General features: G+C 44.3%; 3 protein-coding genes across 4 annotated transcripts; all 3 read right to left on the reverse strand.

The window, feature by feature from the left end:
* Nucleotides 1-5170: 5170 nt before the first annotated feature.
* Nucleotides 5171-8618, reverse strand: LOC101765554 (disease resistance protein RGA2). Its single transcript, XM_004967086.2, has 2 exons — nucleotides 7742-8618; nucleotides 5171-6670 (listed from the first exon to the last, which is right to left on the reverse strand). The coding sequence occupies exons 1-2, from the start codon at nucleotides 8582-8584 to the stop codon at nucleotides 5450-5452; spliced, it is 2064 nt and encodes a 687-aa protein (XP_004967143.1). The 5' UTR covers nucleotides 8585-8618; the 3' UTR covers nucleotides 5171-5449.
* Nucleotides 8553-15226, reverse strand: LOC101757695 (putative disease resistance protein RGA1). Of its 2 annotated transcripts, XM_022825857.1 has the most exons (7): nucleotides 14672-15226; nucleotides 14323-14488; nucleotides 13196-13586; nucleotides 12008-13115; nucleotides 9076-11511; nucleotides 8782-8943; nucleotides 8553-8681 (listed from the first exon to the last, which is right to left on the reverse strand). In XM_022825857.1, exons 4-7 carry the CDS (start codon nucleotides 12575-12577, stop codon nucleotides 8676-8678), a joined length of 3174 nt encoding a protein of 1057 aa, XP_022681592.1. In that variant the 5' UTR covers nucleotides 12578-13115; nucleotides 13196-13586; nucleotides 14323-14488; nucleotides 14672-15226; the 3' UTR covers nucleotides 8553-8675. The 2 variants fall into 2 exon arrangements, with proteins under 2 accessions (XP_022681592.1, XP_022681591.1); XM_022825856.1 differs by having other exon boundaries at nucleotides 8589-8943.
* Nucleotides 15227-15361: 135 nt separating this feature from the next.
* LOC101758107 (pyrophosphate-energized vacuolar membrane proton pump) lies at nucleotides 15362-20218 on the reverse strand. Its single transcript, XM_004965696.3, has 8 exons — nucleotides 19848-20218; nucleotides 17784-18358; nucleotides 17250-17629; nucleotides 17080-17166; nucleotides 16662-16992; nucleotides 16137-16547; nucleotides 15984-16043; nucleotides 15362-15892 (listed from the first exon to the last, which is right to left on the reverse strand). Exons 1-8 carry the CDS (start codon nucleotides 20104-20106, stop codon nucleotides 15686-15688), a joined length of 2310 nt encoding a protein of 769 aa, XP_004965753.1. The 5' UTR covers nucleotides 20107-20218; the 3' UTR covers nucleotides 15362-15685.
* Nucleotides 20219-21215: the final 997 nt, after the last annotated feature.

Consider the following 21215-nt stretch of genomic DNA (forward strand, 5'->3'; position numbering starts at 1 on the left):
TCACAACCAAGCATACAACCCTCGGAATGGCCCCCAACCGACAATGCCCTGGAATGGTGGATGAATATGACTACAAGGACCGAAGCACCTCGGAAGGGAACATGCTCTATGGCGCTGCTGATAATATGGGAAATCTGGAAGGAGCGGAATAGGCGAATTTTCAACCATCAAGAGATGGCAGCACCCTCATTGCTGGCCAAAATCAAGGAGGAAGCAGGCACATGAATTTTAGCAGGGGCAAAAGCTTTAGCGACTTTTTCATCTAGAGAGTAATCGTGTAAGAGTGACATATTTGAAACACTTCTGTAATAATCTACTCTATCAATGAAATAGGCACTGTCTCGTGCCCATTCATTCAAAAAAAAAATCATAGGTACAACATTTAATAATTCTCTAATATATAAATATGGCTAAAGGAATGCCTTGTCCTGAATTAATGCATAGAAGTAATTATTCCTCTAGATTTGAATAGGATACATTATATATTGTAGATACATACTATGCTTAGTGATCTAAGAGATAGATATAAGTAACATGAATGGATTCTATATGCTCAATCAAAGCACATCAACTAACTATTCCTACATATTTATATGGGAAAATCCTTTCTACGTGCGGCCGTGTAGCTACTCCCACCTGCGTATCTCATGGTGCAGGACGTATCCGACCCAAAGAAGAGTATGTACGTGGACTTATCTGACCCAAAGAAGATACTGATCCTGTCATCCAGAGACGAGTCTATCTAGTTCAGTCCCAGAGAATGCGAAGAACAGATTAAGTAGAAAACTATGGTATCATTCTGACCTAAACTTGATTAGTCACAGATGTTGGTTCATCTGGATATATATGACGCGGTTTCTCGGGCTAACCGGCCGGCAAAACAGTTTGAGTAACTGTAGCATTTTCCCGTCTTAATGAAACATGCATGTGGTCAGGCACGTTCTAAAAGTAAGTAACTGCACCATTAATTTTGAGTAACCATATAGTTTCCTGTGAGTAAACTTATAATAGCGGCCATCTTATCTGTATAACTCCTAGAGATTGTCATAGTCATGGGCGACAGGAAATGTGAATTGTCATAATCTAGAGCCAGTAATCAACCCAACCAAGGTCTTGAATCTGGAGTCAATTTTTTTTCTTCCAAATAGTGACTTCTTGAGTTCAATAACTCACGGTAAACCATGAGTTTTCGAAATCATGCATCCCAATCTTAAGGAAGTGCACTAGTAGGTTCTTTTGTATCACTTTTGGATAGTCATCGAATTGCCGAACCTTTGAGCAGCGGATCGACCGCCGCATTCCCTCTCCTGTTCTCATAGCTGGATAATAGCGCGCGGCAACAAAAAAGCCAGCATCGTTTCTGATCTCCTTCACGTACACAGCCAGTTGCTTGCTTGCGACGACCATGCCGCTGCATGAAGAATATGGACCGGATGTTTAGAGTAGTCAGTAAGCAAACACTGCCTAAAGTAAGTTTATTACAGAGCTACATGCTGTCTTGCTGCATTGGCGCAAATATCCAGCGAGTGAATGACTGCTGGGCATTTCAGACTTGTTTAAACAGAGGTCAGTAGTCTTAGTAACGCTGCACACACGGGTAAAATAGTGTATGTAAACCAAACCAACGGCGTCGGCGACGTCTTAGCGGTGTTTGGTTCCACATGCTAAAGTTCAGTCCCTGTCACATCGAATGTTTAGATACTAATTAGGAGGACTAAACATAAACTAATTATAAAACCAATTGCACAGATGGAGGCTAATTCGTGAGACGGATTTATTAAGTCTAATTAGTCCATGATTTGACAATGTGATGCTACAGTAAATATGTGTTAATTATGAATTAATTAGGCTTAATAGATTCGTCTCGCGAATTAGCCTCCATTTGTGCTCCATTTGTGCAATTGATTTTGTAATTAGTCTATATTTAATACTTCTAATTAGTATTAGACATTCGATGTGATACGGATTAAACTTTAGTTCGTTTGTGGAACCAACCACCACGCCTCTCCGCAGTTTCTAAGCGAAAGCGAAGGTACGCCGAGATGTAGTAGGCGATTCCGCACTGACACTTTGTGGGACACAATTTCAATTCGGACGAGCTGTCTATTCACAAGTTGCAAAATATCGAATCCCACCCACAGTTGCACACCGTTGTCTGGACAAAGTTGACGGGTGGGTGGCGGCCTAATCCCGTGGAAGATAAATCCAATGCTCCCATTTGCCGCGACAATGGCGAAGCGTTGTTTGATGCACCAGCACTTGTCAACAACGCTGACTGGCCCTCTGGCGACTCGTTATGATGAGCCATTGGTAATTTCAGGACCGAAGAGTGATCCTGCATACAATTACCTTGGAGTCCAACTTACCTAACTCTTATCCCTGATAACGTGAGGCAGTTTTTGGAGGGACTTGTATCCTGAAAAGCTTCTGTAACCAAATACACGTACGACTATAGGCGCATCATGCCTGTTCACTCGATAGCAGCAGAGGTGGTTCATCTGGATGGACCGGCCTCCGATCAACAACTTCCCCAGTTTCCCGTGCAAGCAAGGGGGAAGATGACAGGTCACCAAGAATTAGGCTATCCACACGCACCGCCTTTAAACTCATCTCTAAATAAGCATGGCCCACCTGTCATAACCGATTTAGAGATCAAACCAACGCAGCTCTCCACCGCCGCCCCGCCTCTATCCACATCGGCAAACCAACCGTCTCCTCCCTCCCTCCCCGACTCGCTCTCCGCTGCCCCTCTCTCCTCCCTCCCCTCCAGCGCGGCGGCCCGGCCTCCTCCTCCCTCCGGCGCGGCAGCCCGGCCTCCTCCCTCCCCATCGCCCTCCCCGCCTGCTGCTCTCCGCCGCCCCTCTCCCCCCCCCCTCCCCTCCTCCCGGCCGGTGGCCCGGCGCGGGCAGCCTCCAGATCCGCTCGCGGTGGGAGCTCGAGGACGTCGACCTGGCGACAAGAGCGTGGTGGCGACGGCACGAGGTCGTGGCAGCCGGTGAAGAGGCGGACGGCAGCCCCTATTTCAATTGGCAGGGGCGCGCTCTCCCCCTCCTTCTCCGGCGTGACAGCCTCTCGGCACGGGCGCGGCGGCCCGCTGCTCTCTGCCGCCACCCCTCTCTCCTCTCTCTTCCCTCCCCTCCGGCACTGCTCTCCCCTTCTCCCTCCCCACCGGCCACCTCCTTCCCGCCGGCCACACGCAGGACACTTCGCAGGCGGGGCACGAGATTCGCGTCGATAGGATAGCGTTCGTCCGCTCGAGCGCTGGCTTTGGAGGTTTCCTGTAGCGATCGGAGGGGTAGAGGTTGGGATAGAGAGTAGCGGTGCGGGAGTTTGGCCGATGTATTTAGCGTTCCAGGAGATTTACAGTCCTGCGGTGCGGATAGCCTTAGCAGCAGATGTCCCTCGTCAAAACTTCAAGCTAGTAGTCGGCAAAATAGAAAGAGATTTGTTCCACTTAGGCTGCTACGCCTACAACAATGATGACTGGGGAGCTAGGAAATGGCATGATGCTGATAAGGCCAACATCATTGGAATACAGTAACAGCAAACTGAAAACAAAAGAGGGTACATCATGGGCCAACTGAAAGTATATTCTCCATAACATTTTTTTAGAAAATATGAATATATCCAGCCTCTGTGATCAACACACAACCAAGTTATTACATAATCTTCAGCTCAGTTGCTGATTAAAAAAATAAAAAGAGAAAATAATTATAAGCAATGTTTAATATTACTTATCCATCCATTTTTAACGAAAATTTTCCAAAGCCTCCGTTGCTCTGCTATTGAACGGACAGTCTCCCTTATGTCCTCACACCATATTAATAAATCGCGATCAATATGTTCCCTCGAAAGGAACCTCCAAAGCGATGAATGCAGATCACCCACGAGCAGCCAAGCACGAACAGGGGACGCTGAAACACCACATGGATCTCCACGACAACACATTCAAGAAGAACAAGACGCCAATGACGCCATCATCATCGGCCCAAGTATTGGGCTGGGTTTACACCTGGAGAATCAAAACATCGTCATATGGGGGAGGTGCAAACAAAGTCGCCTCCAAGGAGGCAGTGGCACCTGCAAGTGTCACTGACCATGCTTCTGCTCCGACCTCCACCACACCATGCCAGCAGCAGACTGAGCAAAAATGCACTCACCGAGCTGTTGATGGTGCTGAGCACGCTCGCAACTGCCGGCCACCATTATCGAGAGCCAGCTGCTGCCGCGTCGAACTCACGCCCATTGCGCTAGGGCTAAGGCGCCGGCCACAGCAAGACCTAGATGCATGTGTCACGTCATGGCTGACACCACACCAAGTCCACCATGCCGCCGGACTGTCACAACCGGAAGGGTGCCGGTCGTCAGATCCGACCCTCGGCGCATGGAATCCACCGCCTAGAGGCTAATATCTCTGGAGATGTTTCGAAAAAAATATCTCTGGAGTGAAAATCTACACTTTAGAAGATCCCCGGGGGAGGGGGAACGTGAAGGAGAGGCTCCCCGCGTGCCATCAGCATCACCGGAGAACCCAAGCAGCCACATATCCAGGGATCTCCGAGGAACCCATCGTCGGATCCGGTCACGTTGGCCACGAATCTGGGCCACCATCACCGCTCCACGCCAAGGGGAAGCACCAGGGATGCTGCTGCACCACGAACACCCGCATCGGATGACCTGTGGAAGATCCACAGCGACACAACGATGCGCGGCCAGCGAGAGCACCGGTACGAGATGCCCGATCCGGCAGTAGTCCACAACCTCATAACGCCATAACATGCAGATGCTATAACTTTCTTGCGAAAGTGTTGCAAATGGAACTCCTTAACTGTAAGGTTTAATAGATATAAGAGAAAGCTAAAGAAAATCAGCATCTAATCACAGCCTTGATCGTGCCACTGATCGATGACAGCAGCCTTGTGGGGTTCTGAAGTCTGAACCCTTCGGCCCAGGATTCTTTCATCCTAGGACGCACCAGACCATAAAATAGAGGGGGAAATGAACCAAATTTGGTGGATATGCATGGTAGAAAGAAACCTGCAAACTGCCATGTGCTAATATGTTGAAAGGTTTCACCTCTATGTGTAACGCTGCACTGTCCGAGTACCTCCAGCGTTGGATGGAGAGATGGCAATCTTGGGGGGAAAAGAAACTACACACACCAATGACATACGGTAACAGCTTACAATGATGGTAGTGGATTAAAGAAATGGGAGCACCAGAAACAAAATCCAGAGTCTCAACAGTCAAAATCAAACAAGATCAAACAATAAAAGGTCTGAGCACCACAAGAGCACCAGGGGGGGGATCATCTCCAATGTGGATGCATCAGTGGAGATTGTATGTCACATAAGCAGTGTGGTGTCCTCCAGGTGCCCAGGTTGGTGTGTTAAACTGCCTCCGATCCACAGCCATCTTAGAACACTGCATTCCAAGTTTCCAACACTCTTCATGGTCTCAACTCTACTTGCACATTCTCAATGTGCTTTATCTTGCTCCAATCATCTCCTGACTCGCTACATCTTTGCTTAAGCCTCTTTGTGCATTGTGATAGTGTCAAGGTATGCAAAGAGGTCAGCCTCTCAATGCACGGAGGCAAAGTTTTCATCCAGTAGGTCTCTACTTTGAGCTCACGGAGAGAGGCCATATCTCCCAACCAATCTGGCAGTCCATCGATGCCCCTACAGTTCAATATCTCTAGCTTCCTGAGGGATTTCCAGCCTAGAATGCACTGTGGCAAAGGTACAGGATCGATGCAACTGTCAACAGTTAATTCTTCAATGTCAAGCAGTTGAAGAGAATCGGAGTCAGAAGATATATTTTCGATGTACTTGATTTCCATTTTGGATGATAAAGCAGATGTTGATAGCCCCATGACTTGGTAGAATGATGGCCAATTGAATAAGAATGGATATTGTTTAATTCCAGATATGATATACCTGGCACTCCAAGGGATTGATGGTTCGAATCTTACATTCAAACAACAGTCTATCTCTAAATATTGAAGTCTAGGAAATAATGTGCGCTGGTAGGAGGATTCCCTGCCAGTATCACTGTGTCTTCCTTCCTGCTCTCTTTGAAATATGTTCTTATCATCCTTCTGCTCAATACAATGCGACGTCGATGTTTCCCACAGTAACTTCCCTACTCTTACTATTGTAACTCTTCTGAGATTTTTCACTGGCTGTGTGCTCAAGATGCATATTGATGATTTGGCATATAGGTCCAGTACATCTGCCCTAGCCTTCATGACCTCAAACACCGAGACAGACGAGATATACAAGGCTTCAAGAGATTGTAAATAATCTAGATGGAGGTGACCAGATTGAACATTGAAAAGCTCCAATCTTACAAGATTTGGTAGCAAACGTAACCAGTTAGGAAAATCACCACCAACATAGTTCTTTATGCAAAGCCTTTTAAGGTTTTGATGAGGCTGGAGCTCTTCTAACGCGACCTTGTTGAACACTGGATTGAACCACTCCAAACTAAGCTCACTCCACTCCAAACTTAAAAATTGGAGCTCCTCTTTTTGCGCCAATTCAATTATGTTTGCTTCTGAGCTTGATAGATATTCGAGATGTTCAATATTAAGTTCAATAAGCTGGTGACTTGTAGTCTTTTGCAGAATAGCCATGTCGTTTGATGAATCGATGGCGAAACTAGTGCCCTGCAAGTTTACAAAGACATAGAAAATCAAAAATAAAACATTCTGCTTTAGTCAAGATGGCATGCATACTATATAAAACCATCTCTAGATGCAAACATGCAGCTTAGAGCATCTCCACATCTAATAAATATTTCCAAATAACTAGTTAATAGGGACATCCTAATATCTCTTTCATTGTTATTGGGAGAGTTGCTTTTGTAGTCTTCTAATAACCTCATCCCAATCCAACTACCGAGTTGGGAGAGTCACAACTCCTCCTTTATTTGGGGAGAGTTGGGGTGAATTATTTGTCGAATGGAAAAAGGGAAAGGTAAAGGGAGTGTGTTATAGCACTATTTTTTCACGAACTCTCTCAATATGGTAGATGTATTGAGGAATAGGGATCTGCTGGAGATACTCTTAGATGTAAACCATTGGACAATTGAATGCTGGATGAGGCTTATGGAAACAGAGCCAGCCAAGGATTCCTACCTAACTCTAACCAATCACGGATATGCACAGCAGATATGCTGGCAACAGATCCTACCAGTAAGTTTTTTTCCAAAAAAAAAACATACCCTACCACGTACACAGCACAAAAATACAATTCTAAAAAATTTGATGTTCGCCTGGTATATCCCAAAAGTTGCTTGACTATTTTAATTTGGAGCTTGCTTGACTACTCCTTCCATCCCATATTATAGGTCATTTTGGTATTTCTAGGTTTATGATTTTTTGTTGTGCACCTAGATATATATTATATCTAGATACATATTAGAAGCTATGAATCTAAAAATGCCAAAACAACAAACAATTTGGGATGGAGGGAGTATTTTAATTTGGAGAATCAGGTCTACTATAAGTGACACAATTAAGCAAGGTAGTGGCATATCAAACAATAAATTAAATATTTATGTTAGAAAGGGATTCCATTAATTCATCCATATATACGATATTCACTCCCTAGAATTAATGAAAATACAGTAATAAATCACATGCCTGCATGATAGATTGAGCCTCTTGTTATGCAACCGTAATTTATAGTATACATTGTAGAACAAAACAGTAATAATTAAAAACAGTGCATATTACCTCATGTGCATCTACATGTTTGATGTGTTTAATCTTGTCGTAGTCCTCTCCTAAACGGCTGCAGCATTCACGCAGTTTGTAATTGCACTTCTTAAGGGTTAATGTCCTCAAGGAGGTTACATTCTTGATGGAGTGAGGCAAACGCTGCAGTTTGGCAGAATGAACTTCTAGCTCCTCCAGAGACGCCAGATCCCCCAACCAATCTGGAAGTGCCGCAAAATTACAACTGTCCAATATCTGCAAGCTCCTAAGGGAGTGGCAGCTCCGGATGATCTCCGGCAAGGTGATCAGATCACTGTCAGATTTAATAGTTAAATTCCTCAAGTCGGTGCTGTATTGGAGAAATTCTGAAGCGTCAGAGAAGCCAAAGATATTTGATTCCACTTCAAGTCTAAAAAGGTGTGAAGATCCAACGAGTATCCCGGGTGATAGTTCTACCTCACTGCATGATGCAACTATACGCCCTATGTATCCTTGAAAAGCTGAACCGAGGGTCAACCTAGGGCATCCCGTAACAACGAGGTGTGCAAGGCGTGGAAATATTTCATCTCCTTGCACCTTCTGTTCATCATCATCCCAAGACATCTCTCCAGCAGATAGCTCCAAGTTCGTGGACAACACCTCCAAATTCTCCATCTTATTAATACAAAGTTCCCTTAATTTCCTGAATGGGTCCCTGCCTCCATAAAAACTAGTATCCACTTCTCGAATATTAGGCATATCTGAAATGTGCAGTTCTTCAAGGTTTGCTAACTGTCCTAGTGAAGGGAGGCGTGCGCACCTTGGCATGCCCATCAGCTCTATCTTCACAAGATTTGGAAGATAGAGATTTGGATCGCTCATCCAGCCACAAAATGTGGCATCTCGATAACCTTCTATTTGAAGTGTTGATAGGTTAGGATGAGGATGGAGTCTTTGGAGAACTGAAGAATCATCAGCTCTGGAGAATTTTTTGCCCAGATTAAGATATACATTGTTAGGCCTATCTTCTGATCCAGATAAACCATTGCTGGAATAAGAGTTGCGTCATGGGACCATACCAATCTCAGTGTGCGCAGCTGGTCATATGTAGCCAACTCTCCAAGGCCAACTTCATCAGCGCTATTCACCTTCTCAAGATTTGAAATAAATAGGTCTGTGATTCCAAAGTCTGTATTTTGACGGAGGAGAAAATCACTTTCTTGTACTGCAAAATACATTCCCTGTGAAGGAAGAGAGAGTTAGACTATTACCAAATGCAACGAAAATATTTATGCATCCATTCTGTTCTAGATAAGAATTAGAAAATGTCCATTGTAAAAGAGGAGTAACGAAGCACAGCCAAGAGAAATTACCCCATTTATCTTGATGCATTGAATTTGAGGAATAGCCTTTAGGATTTCAGCTTTGTCTGTGTGCAAGAAATTCTCAGGAGATGACAAAGTTAGCTTCACCAAACGATCCATGCATCTCAATTCATAAAAACGGTGAAACTTCTCGAGGCAATCAATTTCAAGCTCATGTACTGATTGAATGCCAGGCAGTTTCTGAAGATCAAAGCTCTTACAGTTCGATATCTTGAGTTTTTGGATGGTTTGTTCAATGACTAAATCACCACTATTAATACGTGTCAATGTGGGGATTGACAACTCGTTGACGAAGAACTCCAAATCATCACTATTAATACGTGTCAATGTGGGGATTGACGACTCGTTGATGAAGAACTCCTGGCTGTTGGGGATTCTTGGTTTTAGTTTCAGATAATTGCAGTGTTCTATCTTCAGATAGCAAAGCGGAGGGAATGCTTCTTTGGCTGGACATGGTGCAGAAGAAGATACAGGAACGTGTGTCATCTGTGTTCTCTTTTTAGTCACTCCCAGTAATGTTTCCATCATGTTCCTTGTCATTGCTGTAAACTTTGCTTTTCCTTTTCCTCGGGAAGGATCACCAGACTGCGTCCTGAACACTTCAAGCCTCTTGAATTCTTCTGAAGGATCTAATTCCATGTCATGTATCTCTTCAGAGCTTCTATTTGTTCTCAAAGCCGAACCATCTTGGCAAAACCACAAGGTGCATCCGAATGCTAGTTCAACAAGCGACAGTCTCTTTAGGTTTCTGCATGGTGCTAAACATGCTTCCATAAGTTTAGGCATATTACGAATTTCAAGCTCCTGTAAGTTTGATAGATTTCCTAGAGTTGGAAGCTGGTCACACTCTACGAGATCAGACAATACCAGTTTCACCAGATTTGGGAGTGTAGAACATATCTCCCTCATCCAACTAGGAAACATACTGTAATTATAGCCCTTTATAGTGAGATGCTTTAAAGCTGGATGAGGCTTCAAATTTTCGAGCACATCCCTTGTCGTCACTTGGGGTTCCTCTGACCATTCTAATGAGGACCACTCCAAACTCAAAGAAGCAAGCCGATGTCTCCTTCCCAGTTGCACCCCCTTTGCTTCCTCTGCAGACGTCACAACCTCAAGGCATTTGATATTTAGTTCACTGTTTGTAGAATCAAGGATATTCTGTAGAAGGATAATGTTGCTGCAATCACCACTGCCTCTTTCTGAGACCACAAAATCCGGTAGGGTTAGTAGGTCACTGGAGATGCCTTCCTTTGAGAACAGTGACATCCCTCCAACTGAAAGGTACTCAAGGCAATGCATGTTTTTCAATGTGTCATGCAGCATTTTCAGGCTCAACTCCTCACCAGAATAATCAGAGGAATGCTGTGTAGAGGAGCTTGGAGCTTCAGAATCTTTTCTTACATCAAATCCTGATAACGCTGATAGGTTTAGGTACTCCAAATTTACAAATTTACTAAGAAAGCAGATAATTTTCGGAATGCAAGGACAACCAGATAAATTCAGAAATCGGAGTTTATTTAGTCTGGCACAAGATTCAGAAAGATCAATAAGCCTCCCACAATCAGATAAATCCAAAATCTCCAGGTTCAGGCAGCCATCATTGCCCACACAAAATTCAGGAAGTGCCTCAAGGCAAGTACAACCAGACAAATTAAGATAAAGAAGTCCCTTCATTCTCTTGAATGACAGGGTACGCAGTTGCTTAAGCTGGCAGCAGGAGGACAGATTCAGATGTTCCAAATTTTTCAGTAGACTGAAAGAGTCTGGAAGCATCTCAAGCTTTGAACAACATGACAAGTTCAAGAACGAAAGCTTTTGCAGCTCCCCAAATTGTGAAGGTAGCTTTTGTAGGCTGGTACATCCTGATAGATCAAGATGTTCCAGGACTTGGAGTCTGTGAATGGGACCTGGAAGCTCACTAAGATTCGAGCAGCCATGTAGATCCAAATAGTGTAGCTTCTGAAAGTCACAAATGGAAGTGGAACTATGGAGCTTTACTTTTTTAGAAAAGGAGCTATGGAGCTTTTTGAGGCTGGTATTTTCTGAAAGATTTAAAAACTGCAGGTGGTGCAAGTTTTCCATAGAACTGGGTAGCTCAACAGTTTGCATGCGTGGGAAGTCCAATACACGCAGCCATTTAGTTTCTGAAAAGGCACCCTTCGAAGGCTGACATCCTGTGCAGCCACTAAAATGAGCAGCCCTTGCTTTGAAAGGCATATCTTTGCATTTTGGGTGCTGACCTTTGAAATTCAACAACAACGTGTATCGATAGTTGTCCTTTTTAGGACCGAAGCTTCCTTGTTTGCCATCACAGATGGCAACTTCCTCAATAGCAACTGACCTAGCAAGTTCATGAACTAAATCGTGCATTTTGAATAATACATTATGAGGGTTATTAAGCTTGGAGTATCTTGCAGAAATCTGAAAAGCAAATTTGCAGGTCGATTAGTAGTGCACTAGATATTTTTTTCAAGGACTCAACGGTAATTTGCAACATCAGGGAGTTTACTTGTCATGTTTATTTGATTGGTTGATTTCAGTAAGCATAAAACAGGCAACTTAAGAAATAATGTTCGTGTCACTATACTTATCTTTTAAATAACGTTGACTCAAATATTTATAAGATGTTAGAATTGAATCCAACCATGTCCGAATGATTCATCATAGGATCACTCCATGAATTTTACACCGCGATCGATATGCTTGTGCGAAATGAAGTGGATTATTCAAAACTAGAATCAGAGGATTTATGACTATCTCATTCTTCAAACCAAACATTATATTGAATTAGTAGTAGATGAACGCCATATTCTGAAATAAGATTAAAATACTAATAAATCATGCGAGAAATGACAGCACAACTCAATACAAGGAAAAGAGTTAACTGTACCAAGCCTGTGTATATAATATAACTCACCGAGATAGAGTCACTTGTAGCCTCCAGGAATGACATCTGACAAAGTTCATGTAGGTATTCCTCAGCACGATGTGTGGTCAGAACAAATCTCAGAGCAATCCACTTATGAATCAGTTCTCTCTTCTCTATGACGAAGCCTTTTGGGAAGGCAGAAAAGTATACAAAGCAAGGTCTCAGATAATATGGCATGTGGTAGTAACTAATCTTCAAGGATGGTAATATTGCAGTAGATGTTGTTCCAGTCGTTGGATCGCGTTCGTGTTCCCACAGGTCACTCTTCAGAGTTTCTTCCCACTTGTGCATCGGCATATCTAGCAGACGATCCCCAAGAGATTTGACTGCCAAAGGCACTCCATCGCATTTCTTTACTATTTTCTCCCCCATATGTACCTTTGCCATTTCAGATTCTTTAATTCCATTTGGAAATGCCTTAGCTTTGAACAGCTTCCAGCAGTCATCGTAAGGCAAGGCACCCAACTTGAATGGCAACTCTCGATTCATCCGCTTAGCAACCTGTTCACTTCGAGTGGTCACAATTATCTTTCTGCCTGGTGCGCCACCTTTCAACATCGCTTTTTATCTTTTGCAATTGTCCTGTGTTTTCTTCCCATAAGTCATCTAAAACAATAAGATACTTCTTTCCACGGAGGATCATCTCCACGCGCATCTGCACGGAGGACAAGTCATACTGGTTACTCTGTCCATCTACTTGGGAGATAATTGATCGACCAATCTTTTCATCGCTAAAACTTGTGGAGACATAAACCCAAATCTGGATATCAAAATCTCTCTTAGTTGTATTGTCATCGAAAACCATTTGGGCGAGAGTGGTTTTACCCAGACCACCAAAGCCATATATAGGGATGATGGTGTGCTTGCAATCTTCTTGCAGCAACTTCATCAACTCTACCTTGTCCTTGTCCCTCCCAAGTATACCTTCTACAAGGCAAGGGCCTGTAGCCCGTGTCTGGATCACGTCCTGGTCGTCAGAGCTTGTGTCCACCATCAAGTCGAACCGCCTCAGCTTTTCTATGTTGTCCAATCTTTGTTTCATGGCCTTCAACTTGCTAGGCATGCTTAGCCGCAACTTCAGAGGAATGGAGATCTCCTGCAAATCCATGTCGTGAATTAGAAAAGGGACAAGAAATGGAAATGGACATATCGACATCAAACACACTCGAGACCTACCGTTGTAGATTTGTTATTCTGCGAGTCATCTTTATTACTCAGGATAGCACCTTCAAATTCCATAATAATGTCCTCCATGTCATAGGCTGCTGCCTTTAGCTCCCTCATCCAGACGCAGACGTCACCATCTTTCATCAACCGCTTCTCCACCCTAACCATGCTATTTTGGATGGCATCCACAGTATCCTTGAGGCCTTTGAGCTCATCACCTAGCTTCAGCTGCGAGGCGATCGCCTCCCAGATGGCACTACCTAGCATGCCGCCGACCTGCTTCAATGCGGCCGAGGCGAGAAACTCCCCTACCCCCACCATGTGGCTGAAGGGGACGCCAATCACACAGTGCGATGAGTGCTTGACATCAGGCCGGGTGAGGAACAGTCCAAGAGAAAAACTGGAGAAGACACAGCGAGAAATTGTCAGTCTCTCTCTGCTTTTGACCTGAAAATCACAACCCTTGCAGCAAACTCTGTATCAAGGACAGGCAGGAAATATTTACAAGCAAGGAGGAAAAGGGCAAATATTTCAGTCAGAATTGAGACAAATAATAGCACCCGAGGTGCGCTTTAGATCGTACTCTGTTTCAATTAAACTGACTCGAGATGGAAACCCCGATTCGGATGCGAGGTGGAAGGAAAGAAAGGTGATTAGTTCTCAGCTTTTACCGTGAGGGTGGTGTGTTGTGTCCAGCACCCGATGGGATGGCAGGTATAACTAATACTATGCCTGCAGCTGCAAGAGGCGGAGCCACCTAGGCGATCGTCTACTCCTCTTCCTCGGCATGTTTCTGTGCAGGCATTGCATTGGGCCTTGGGGGTACCGTATTTGGATTCGGTGAACACGAACGATGAGTTTTGTAATCCTCGTCACATTGGTCTAATTGTGTGGGAAAGAGCCCTCTAATTTAACCTATTAAATTTAAGGATTGAGCTCACTAAGAACCGAGCTGAAATACTATATGATTTTAAGCTAAATATACTTAGGGTTGAGTTGGATTGTGAAGGAAGCACAAGTGTCATGATTCATTATCAACCTAATTGTACTATACGCACCCAAGGAAAACTTTTCTAGACTCGCCAGCCATTTGTCACCATGTGCCTATGAACCCGAGGAGTACCACAATTTCTTACTTGCCAAATTGATAATTCTTCAATCCATCGTTTCACATGGAATGAGGCCCAATTCCATTGCTTTTGAAATTGGCTCCAATATATGACCATATGACTGTCATCAGCTATCCGTCAAAGTCCTTGAAACGACAGTGGTGTCCCCGCGACTTGTCAAGATTAGGACTACCTGCACATCAGAATTCACATTCAGTTTAGTGTATCGCATCAGCTCCAAAATCGTCGAATTTGTTCTCGCCTAATCCAATCATTGGCGCGACGACTCTTGTTTTGATACTGAATTGACCCATACGGACAAAAGTGGCCCTCGCCACGGCGAGCGCAACAGCAGTGTCCTACTCCAAAGTCCTACCTCGCAACAGCAGCGAGGCGCCGCCGTCTGATTCCCCCCCATAGGTAGCCCACGGAGCTAGGCAGGCTGCGCCATCCTGGGCCACGTCCGCTCAGATCTTGCGCTTCCCCTGCGCCGCCAGAGGGAGGATGGGACGGCAGGAAGAAGTTTCTAAAATTGACAGCAGGAGAGCGGCTTCGGGATTTAGGGAAGAATGGGGAGCGAGAAAAGGAGACATCCACTTACAAGTGGGCCAACTTGTCATAGACCAGGTATTCAGGGCCCTATCACCAATTTTGCTTTTGTGAGAGAACAAAAATGTGACAGGATGATTGGCATTTTGGTGATCATGCCTCGTTCGATAAGTTCTAAATTAGGAGGACCTTTTAAATTTACAGCCATTGTTTTTTTCTTCTTTTTCCTTTTGTGAATGGGCGGATCTAGGACCCTGCCCATATAGTCCTTTAGCATTTGTGGTGTTTAGACTAAAAAATGTATAATCTTAATTAGAGAAAAGGAGGTCAAGGCAAGGTTACACTGTGTTTTGGGCACAAACGAGCAATTCAGCCGCAGCCCCGTTCTGGTCCGCCCCTGTTTGTGATGGCTCCTGACATCGAGCATCTTATTGCCAACTGGCCTCTGACAGAAAAAAGAGGCAGGACACAGGAAACGGGCATCCAATCATCCGCATATACAACAAAAACTCCAGTGTTTCACAAAGACAAGAATCCGAATTGTGCATTCCTTCATCATCATCATCATCGAAATATCTACAGTCAATACAAACTTCCCAATACACCAAATGCCAAACTCCAAACCTGTAGAATGGCCAGAGATTTGCTCCACACGGCTACTGCAACTAGACCCAAAAACTTAGGTGACACCATGGCTGATAGTGATAAGTTCAACTTGATTGCAACACAGAAAATGGAAGAAAGGCACTGTATGGGGAACTGAAACTTCTCTCTATGGCATAGATAAATCTAGTGCTCTCCCCGGCAAAATTAAAGTAACCGGTCCATCGATCTTCTTCCTCTAAAGCCATTTGAAGAGGATGCCTCCATGGGTGGCGAAGAAGGGGGCAAAGACCAGGGACTCAACGGCCATGAGCTTGATGAGGATATTCAGTGATGGGCCTGAGGTGTCCTTGAGCGGATCACCGATGGTGTCACCAATGACAGCAGCTTTGTGTGGATCGGAGCCTTTGGGGCCCAGAGTTCTTGCGTGCTCAGATGCACCAGCCTGTAAAACCATGGAGAGAACCAAAGTTAGTCGAGTTTGACAAATATGGATAGGAAGAAAACTGCTGATTGATAGGTGCTATTGTTTCTACCTCGATGTATTTCTTTGCATTGTCCCAGGCACCTCCAGTGTTGGATGCAGAGATTGCAATCTGAATGAGAATATAGATAATTAGTTATGAATGAAACATGCCGACATCACAAGAGATTATAACAATGAAAGCAACCACGGAAAGAGTACCAACCTGGACACCAGAAACAAGAGCACCAGCAAGAACACCAGAGAGGGTCTCAACACCAAACAAGATCCCAACAATAAGCGGGGTGAGCATGACAAGTGCGCCTGGGGGGATCATCTCCTTGATAGACGCATCAGTGGAGATCTTGACACATGTCGCATAGTCAGGCTTGGTGGTGCCCTCCATGAGCCCAGGGATGGTGTTGAACTGCCTGCGGACTTCCTCAACCATCTTGAGTGCTGCACTGCCAACACTCTTCATGGTCATTGCTGAGAACCAGTATGGAAGCATGGCACCGACAATCAGTCCAATGAAAACTTTAGGCGACAAAACATCAACAGTTGAGATCTCAGCACGGCTGACAAAAGCACCAAAGAGGGCAAGAGACACCAAGGCAGCTGAACCAATGGCAAAACCCTACATGCACAAAATCATGAGAATGAGAATTTAGTACTTAAAATTGTACATTTGTTCAAAGTCGGCCCATCTTTGAAGAAGCACATTTCAACTAACAGTGGGATTGGCATTTACCTTCCCAATGGCAGCAGTAGTGTTTCCAGCAGCATCGAGAGCATCTGTTCTCTCACGGATTCTGTGGCTCATGCCAGCCATTTCAGCAATTCCTCCAGCATTATCACTGATAGGACCATAGGCATCAATGGCAAGGCCAGTAGCGATTGTGCTGAGCATTCCAAGAGCAGCCACAGCAACACCGTACATTGCAGCAAGGCTGAAGCTGAGGAAAATACTGAAAGCAATAGCAAAAATAGGGATAATGACTGATTTGTATCCCAGAGCAAGGCCAAAGATGACATTAGTAGCAGCTCCAGTTCTGCAGGAGTCAGCAACATCCTGCACAGGACTGCAAAAAGGATATTCAAGTTGTCAGATGCTTGAAAAAATTCTGCAAATTACATCCACTACTAAATATGATCAAAACTGTTGGCACCTGTATGCATTGCTCGTGTAATACTCCGTAACAAATCCAATAACTAGTCCAGCCCACAGACCAACTGCCACGCATAGGAATAATTGCCTACCAAATTAAGATCAAAGTGAGATCATGTACTAAAAGATTTTGATCAAAATATGGAAAATCCATTTAAGAAATGGCAGTACCAGTTATACACCGTCTTCTGCACACCAAAGTTGAAGATTGTGAATGTATATGGGAGCCCTAACCAACTGACAAGTGCAATGCCAACGGTCATCACAGCAGTGGAAATTATAAGTTGCTTCTTGAGAGCTGGCTCTATTTCATCTACAGCCTTGATCTCGAAGAAATCAGTTGCAAAAAGAGTGGTTATCAAGCAAGCTATGATACCCACAGAGCTAACGAGGAGTGGGTACAACATAGGAGTGAATTCATGATTGATCCCAAAAGAAGAGATCGAGGCAACGACAAGAGCAGCGCATGAAGACTCAGCATAGGAGCCAAAGAGGTCTGATCCCATTCCAGCAATATCTCCAACGTTGTCACCAACATTGTCCGCAATGACCTGCAAGAAGCAGAAGGAAGTGCTCATTGTACTATTTCAATACAAATATACATCAAAATGACATTACCACGGTCAATAGAGTCACTACAAAACTTCAACACAAAGGATTTCATTAAAGCATTTTTTAAGATGTGACTCTTAAGAAAAGACTTACAGCTGGGTTTCTCGGATCGTCTTCAGGGATATTCCTTTCAACTTTCCCAACAAGATCTGCACCAACATCAGCAGCTTTGGTGTATATTCCACCACCAACACGGCCAAAAAGAGCCATAGAAGAACCACCGAGACCATAACCAGTGATAGCCTCATAAAGGCCCTCCCAGTCATCACCATAATAAATTCCAAACAAGTTGATTGCAATATAAAGGACAAAAAGGCCACTAGCAGCAAGCAGGAAGCCCATCACAGCCCCAGAGCGGAAGGCAGTAATGAATGCCTTTCCGACACCCTTCCTTGCCTCAAGAGTTGTTCTGGCATTTGCATATGTTGCAATCTTCATTCCAAGAAACCCAGAAACAAGTGAGGTGACTGCACCAAGCACAAAGGCGATGGTGCTGAAGAGAGCATTAGCAAGGGCAGGCTTGCACATCTTGCCCTTGCTGTAGTGGCAAGGTTGACTCTTGGTGCTGAACCCCTCAACAGAGCCAAGGAAGAGGAAGATCAGGACAGCAAAAATGCCCATGAATAGTCCAACATACTTGTATTCAGTGAAAAGGAAAGAAGTTGCTCCTGTTAAAACAAAGCAAGGATATTTAGAAACACAAGTGTGTATACAATTATACAACATAATTAGAGAATAGCCGTTACAAGAGAAGGCCTAACAATAAGAAAAATGATGACACAAATATCAAAATACTGAAGATTAAGCAACATAGCAGTAGATATTTACAAAAAAAAAATGGCAGCAATTATCCTATTTTCTTGTAGAAGCTGTCAGCATCAAAACAGACAAAGAAATAATAGCTAAGTGAAACAATAAATGATGGACTGCAATCCTTATCTTCTCAAAATCCAACGAAACCAACAAAGCTTAATTCCTATTTCACAAGGGGAAGCAAAGAAAGAAGTAATTACGCTGAAGTAACTAATAGGGTCCACATACTAAGAGTCATAAAAAAAATCTTTCTGTGCCTTCTATGCTGCTTTCATGTGGTGCCACAAAGAAAGCAGAACCAGAGCTTCCTCATCCTAATCTTATTAGAAAGAAATCCTGACTGAAGACATGGACAGAAGCCAGCCAATATCACTGCTAACATGAACCAGCCAACAATGCAGCATCCAGCACAGGACAAACTGAATTAGCATGTACCTTCAGACATGAACTGTGCTCCAATAATTACCTTACATGAAACACTGTTTAGTGGACCACAAGATCTGTGGTCCATGTGCATCGATTTCTAGGATTCCTTCCAAGTTCCAAGCAAGGTGGATGCGGTTGAAAACAAAACTAATTCCTACCTACTACAATAATGTGGACGCACGGAAAGTTCGTTATCTTCTTATCCTACATCAGGCAGCAAGGACCACAGGTGCAGCAACAACGCATCTGCCACCTGCAGTAACTTATCCTATCCCCACAGCATGGTCACCGCAGAGATTTTACTGGGACCTCTTAAGAACAGAGCACTACCACTTCTATATGAACACCTTCCGCCCCACCACAAATATCTCACAAAACAAAATCTAGTGGGGCAAGCAAAAAAACTATTTACTGCAGTTAGGACACACTGGACCAAGGATTATTATAACACGTGTTGGGTAAAGCGGGAACATCAGTAGTTTATTGTTAGATCCAGCTTGCAACTAGGAGTAATATAACAGTAAATATCTATAACCCAGGTCACAGGCACACGGCTACCATGAACGCAGGAGACATAGCAGAAAAAAAATACCGAGGACGATGCGACAAACTAACAAACGCTAAACACGCAACACCAGATGATCCAAAGCATAGTTTTAGAGTGAATTGCCTTAACGAGTAAAATTCTATTCCTATGCCTAAATAGGGACTCTGTACTGCAGCAAACAGATCCGCTTCAGATGCCTCATATGAAAAGCAATTTTTCAGGTTCACCCCGCAAGCAAACAAAATAACCAGAACAGCAAAATTACCACATAATTCCGAATATCAGCTACTAAGCGTAACATCTATGATTAAGCGCCCTCAGATCCACAAAATTCAAAAAACACGAGCACGGCCACGGGCGCTCTGCCTCACCTTCGGAGATGGCGTTCTGGATCTCGGCGCACTTGACGACGACGTTGTGCTCGTTGAGCCCCTCCTCCTCCTCGATGAGGTACTCGCTGGCGCCGGCGCCGCTCTTCCCGGAGGAGCCGTCCCCGCGACGGGGCTCGGGGGAGAGCTTCACCTTGGATACCAGCACCCACTGCAGCACCGCGAACGCGATGCCAACAACGGCCGCGACGGGCACTATTACCTGCGTGGCCAGCTCGGGCAGGAACGCTGGCGAGGCCATTGCACCCCCCGCGGCGAGATCCGGGGCGCGCTAGGGTTCCTCTACGCGGAGAATTCCGTGCGGAATTCGTTCGAGCGCACGGGGGAGGGAGGGAGGAGGGAGAGGAGGAGACGGGTGGTGCGAGTCGCCGCCGCTTTATAGGGAGGCGAGGCCACTGGAGGACGAGGGAGTGTAGGCGATGAGGATGAGGGTATTTCGGTAATTTTCGGGAGTTTGGATTCCTGTTTGTTACCGTGCTCTGGTAAATTCCGTGCGTATCTTGACTCTGTTTTTTTAATTTATTTGTTTAGTGTAAATGTGTTCCCATGATGTATGACCACGAGTAAAAATTTTTGTTAATTGCCATGTTTTTTACCATTTGGGACTGATCGTGTTTAGGACTAACCGCGTTGAAAGGGAGTCGTGCTAGTGCATTACCATCCAGAGTAAATTGTACGTCTTGTAGAGAATTGTAGCGTATAACTGAATAGAGTGTTTTGAAGTAGAATAAACTTAGAGCATTTCTTTTATAAACCCTACTCTGCATCTCTTGGACCGTGTATTTTTTTTTACCAGCCCAGTACTATTGGAGTTCGTTCCAACAGTTGCCGCAGTGATAAAGGTTTGCATGTGGATCAGACTATCTTGAATTCTGCTCATCTTTATCCATCCACCGGGAATCCAGGATAAACCCTACAGCATTTTTTCATTTAAAGACATATAATTTCCTTTTCTGGCACAAAAATATTTCGAGTTATAAGAGACCCATTCGCTTATATTGCCTTTGATGAGAAAATTAATACGAAATGTAATACGTATTTTTATGTTTGATCTTTTACTTGCAAACTTGGATATGGATGGATGATTTGTGGTGCGTCATACGTGTGATATACAATTCCTTACTGCGTTTAATTAACGACGTGGTATATAATTATGTTTCCTGCATGATCTGACTGCCACTAATATATGCCCCGGCCTGAAACGTGCAGCAAGCAAGACAGTGGTGGTAGTAGTATATTTGAACAGTTGCTTAGGGAGCGTTTTCTTCCCGTGTCTTATTTTTAGCACGTGTCACATCGAATGTTTAGATACTAATTAGGAGTAGTAAACGTAGACTATTTACAAAACCA

This window comes from Setaria italica, chromosome IV, assembly GCF_000263155.2.
Source record: "Setaria italica strain Yugu1 chromosome IV, Setaria_italica_v2.0, whole genome shotgun sequence".
NCBI classification, from domain to species: Eukaryota; Viridiplantae; Streptophyta; class Magnoliopsida; order Poales; family Poaceae; genus Setaria; species Setaria italica.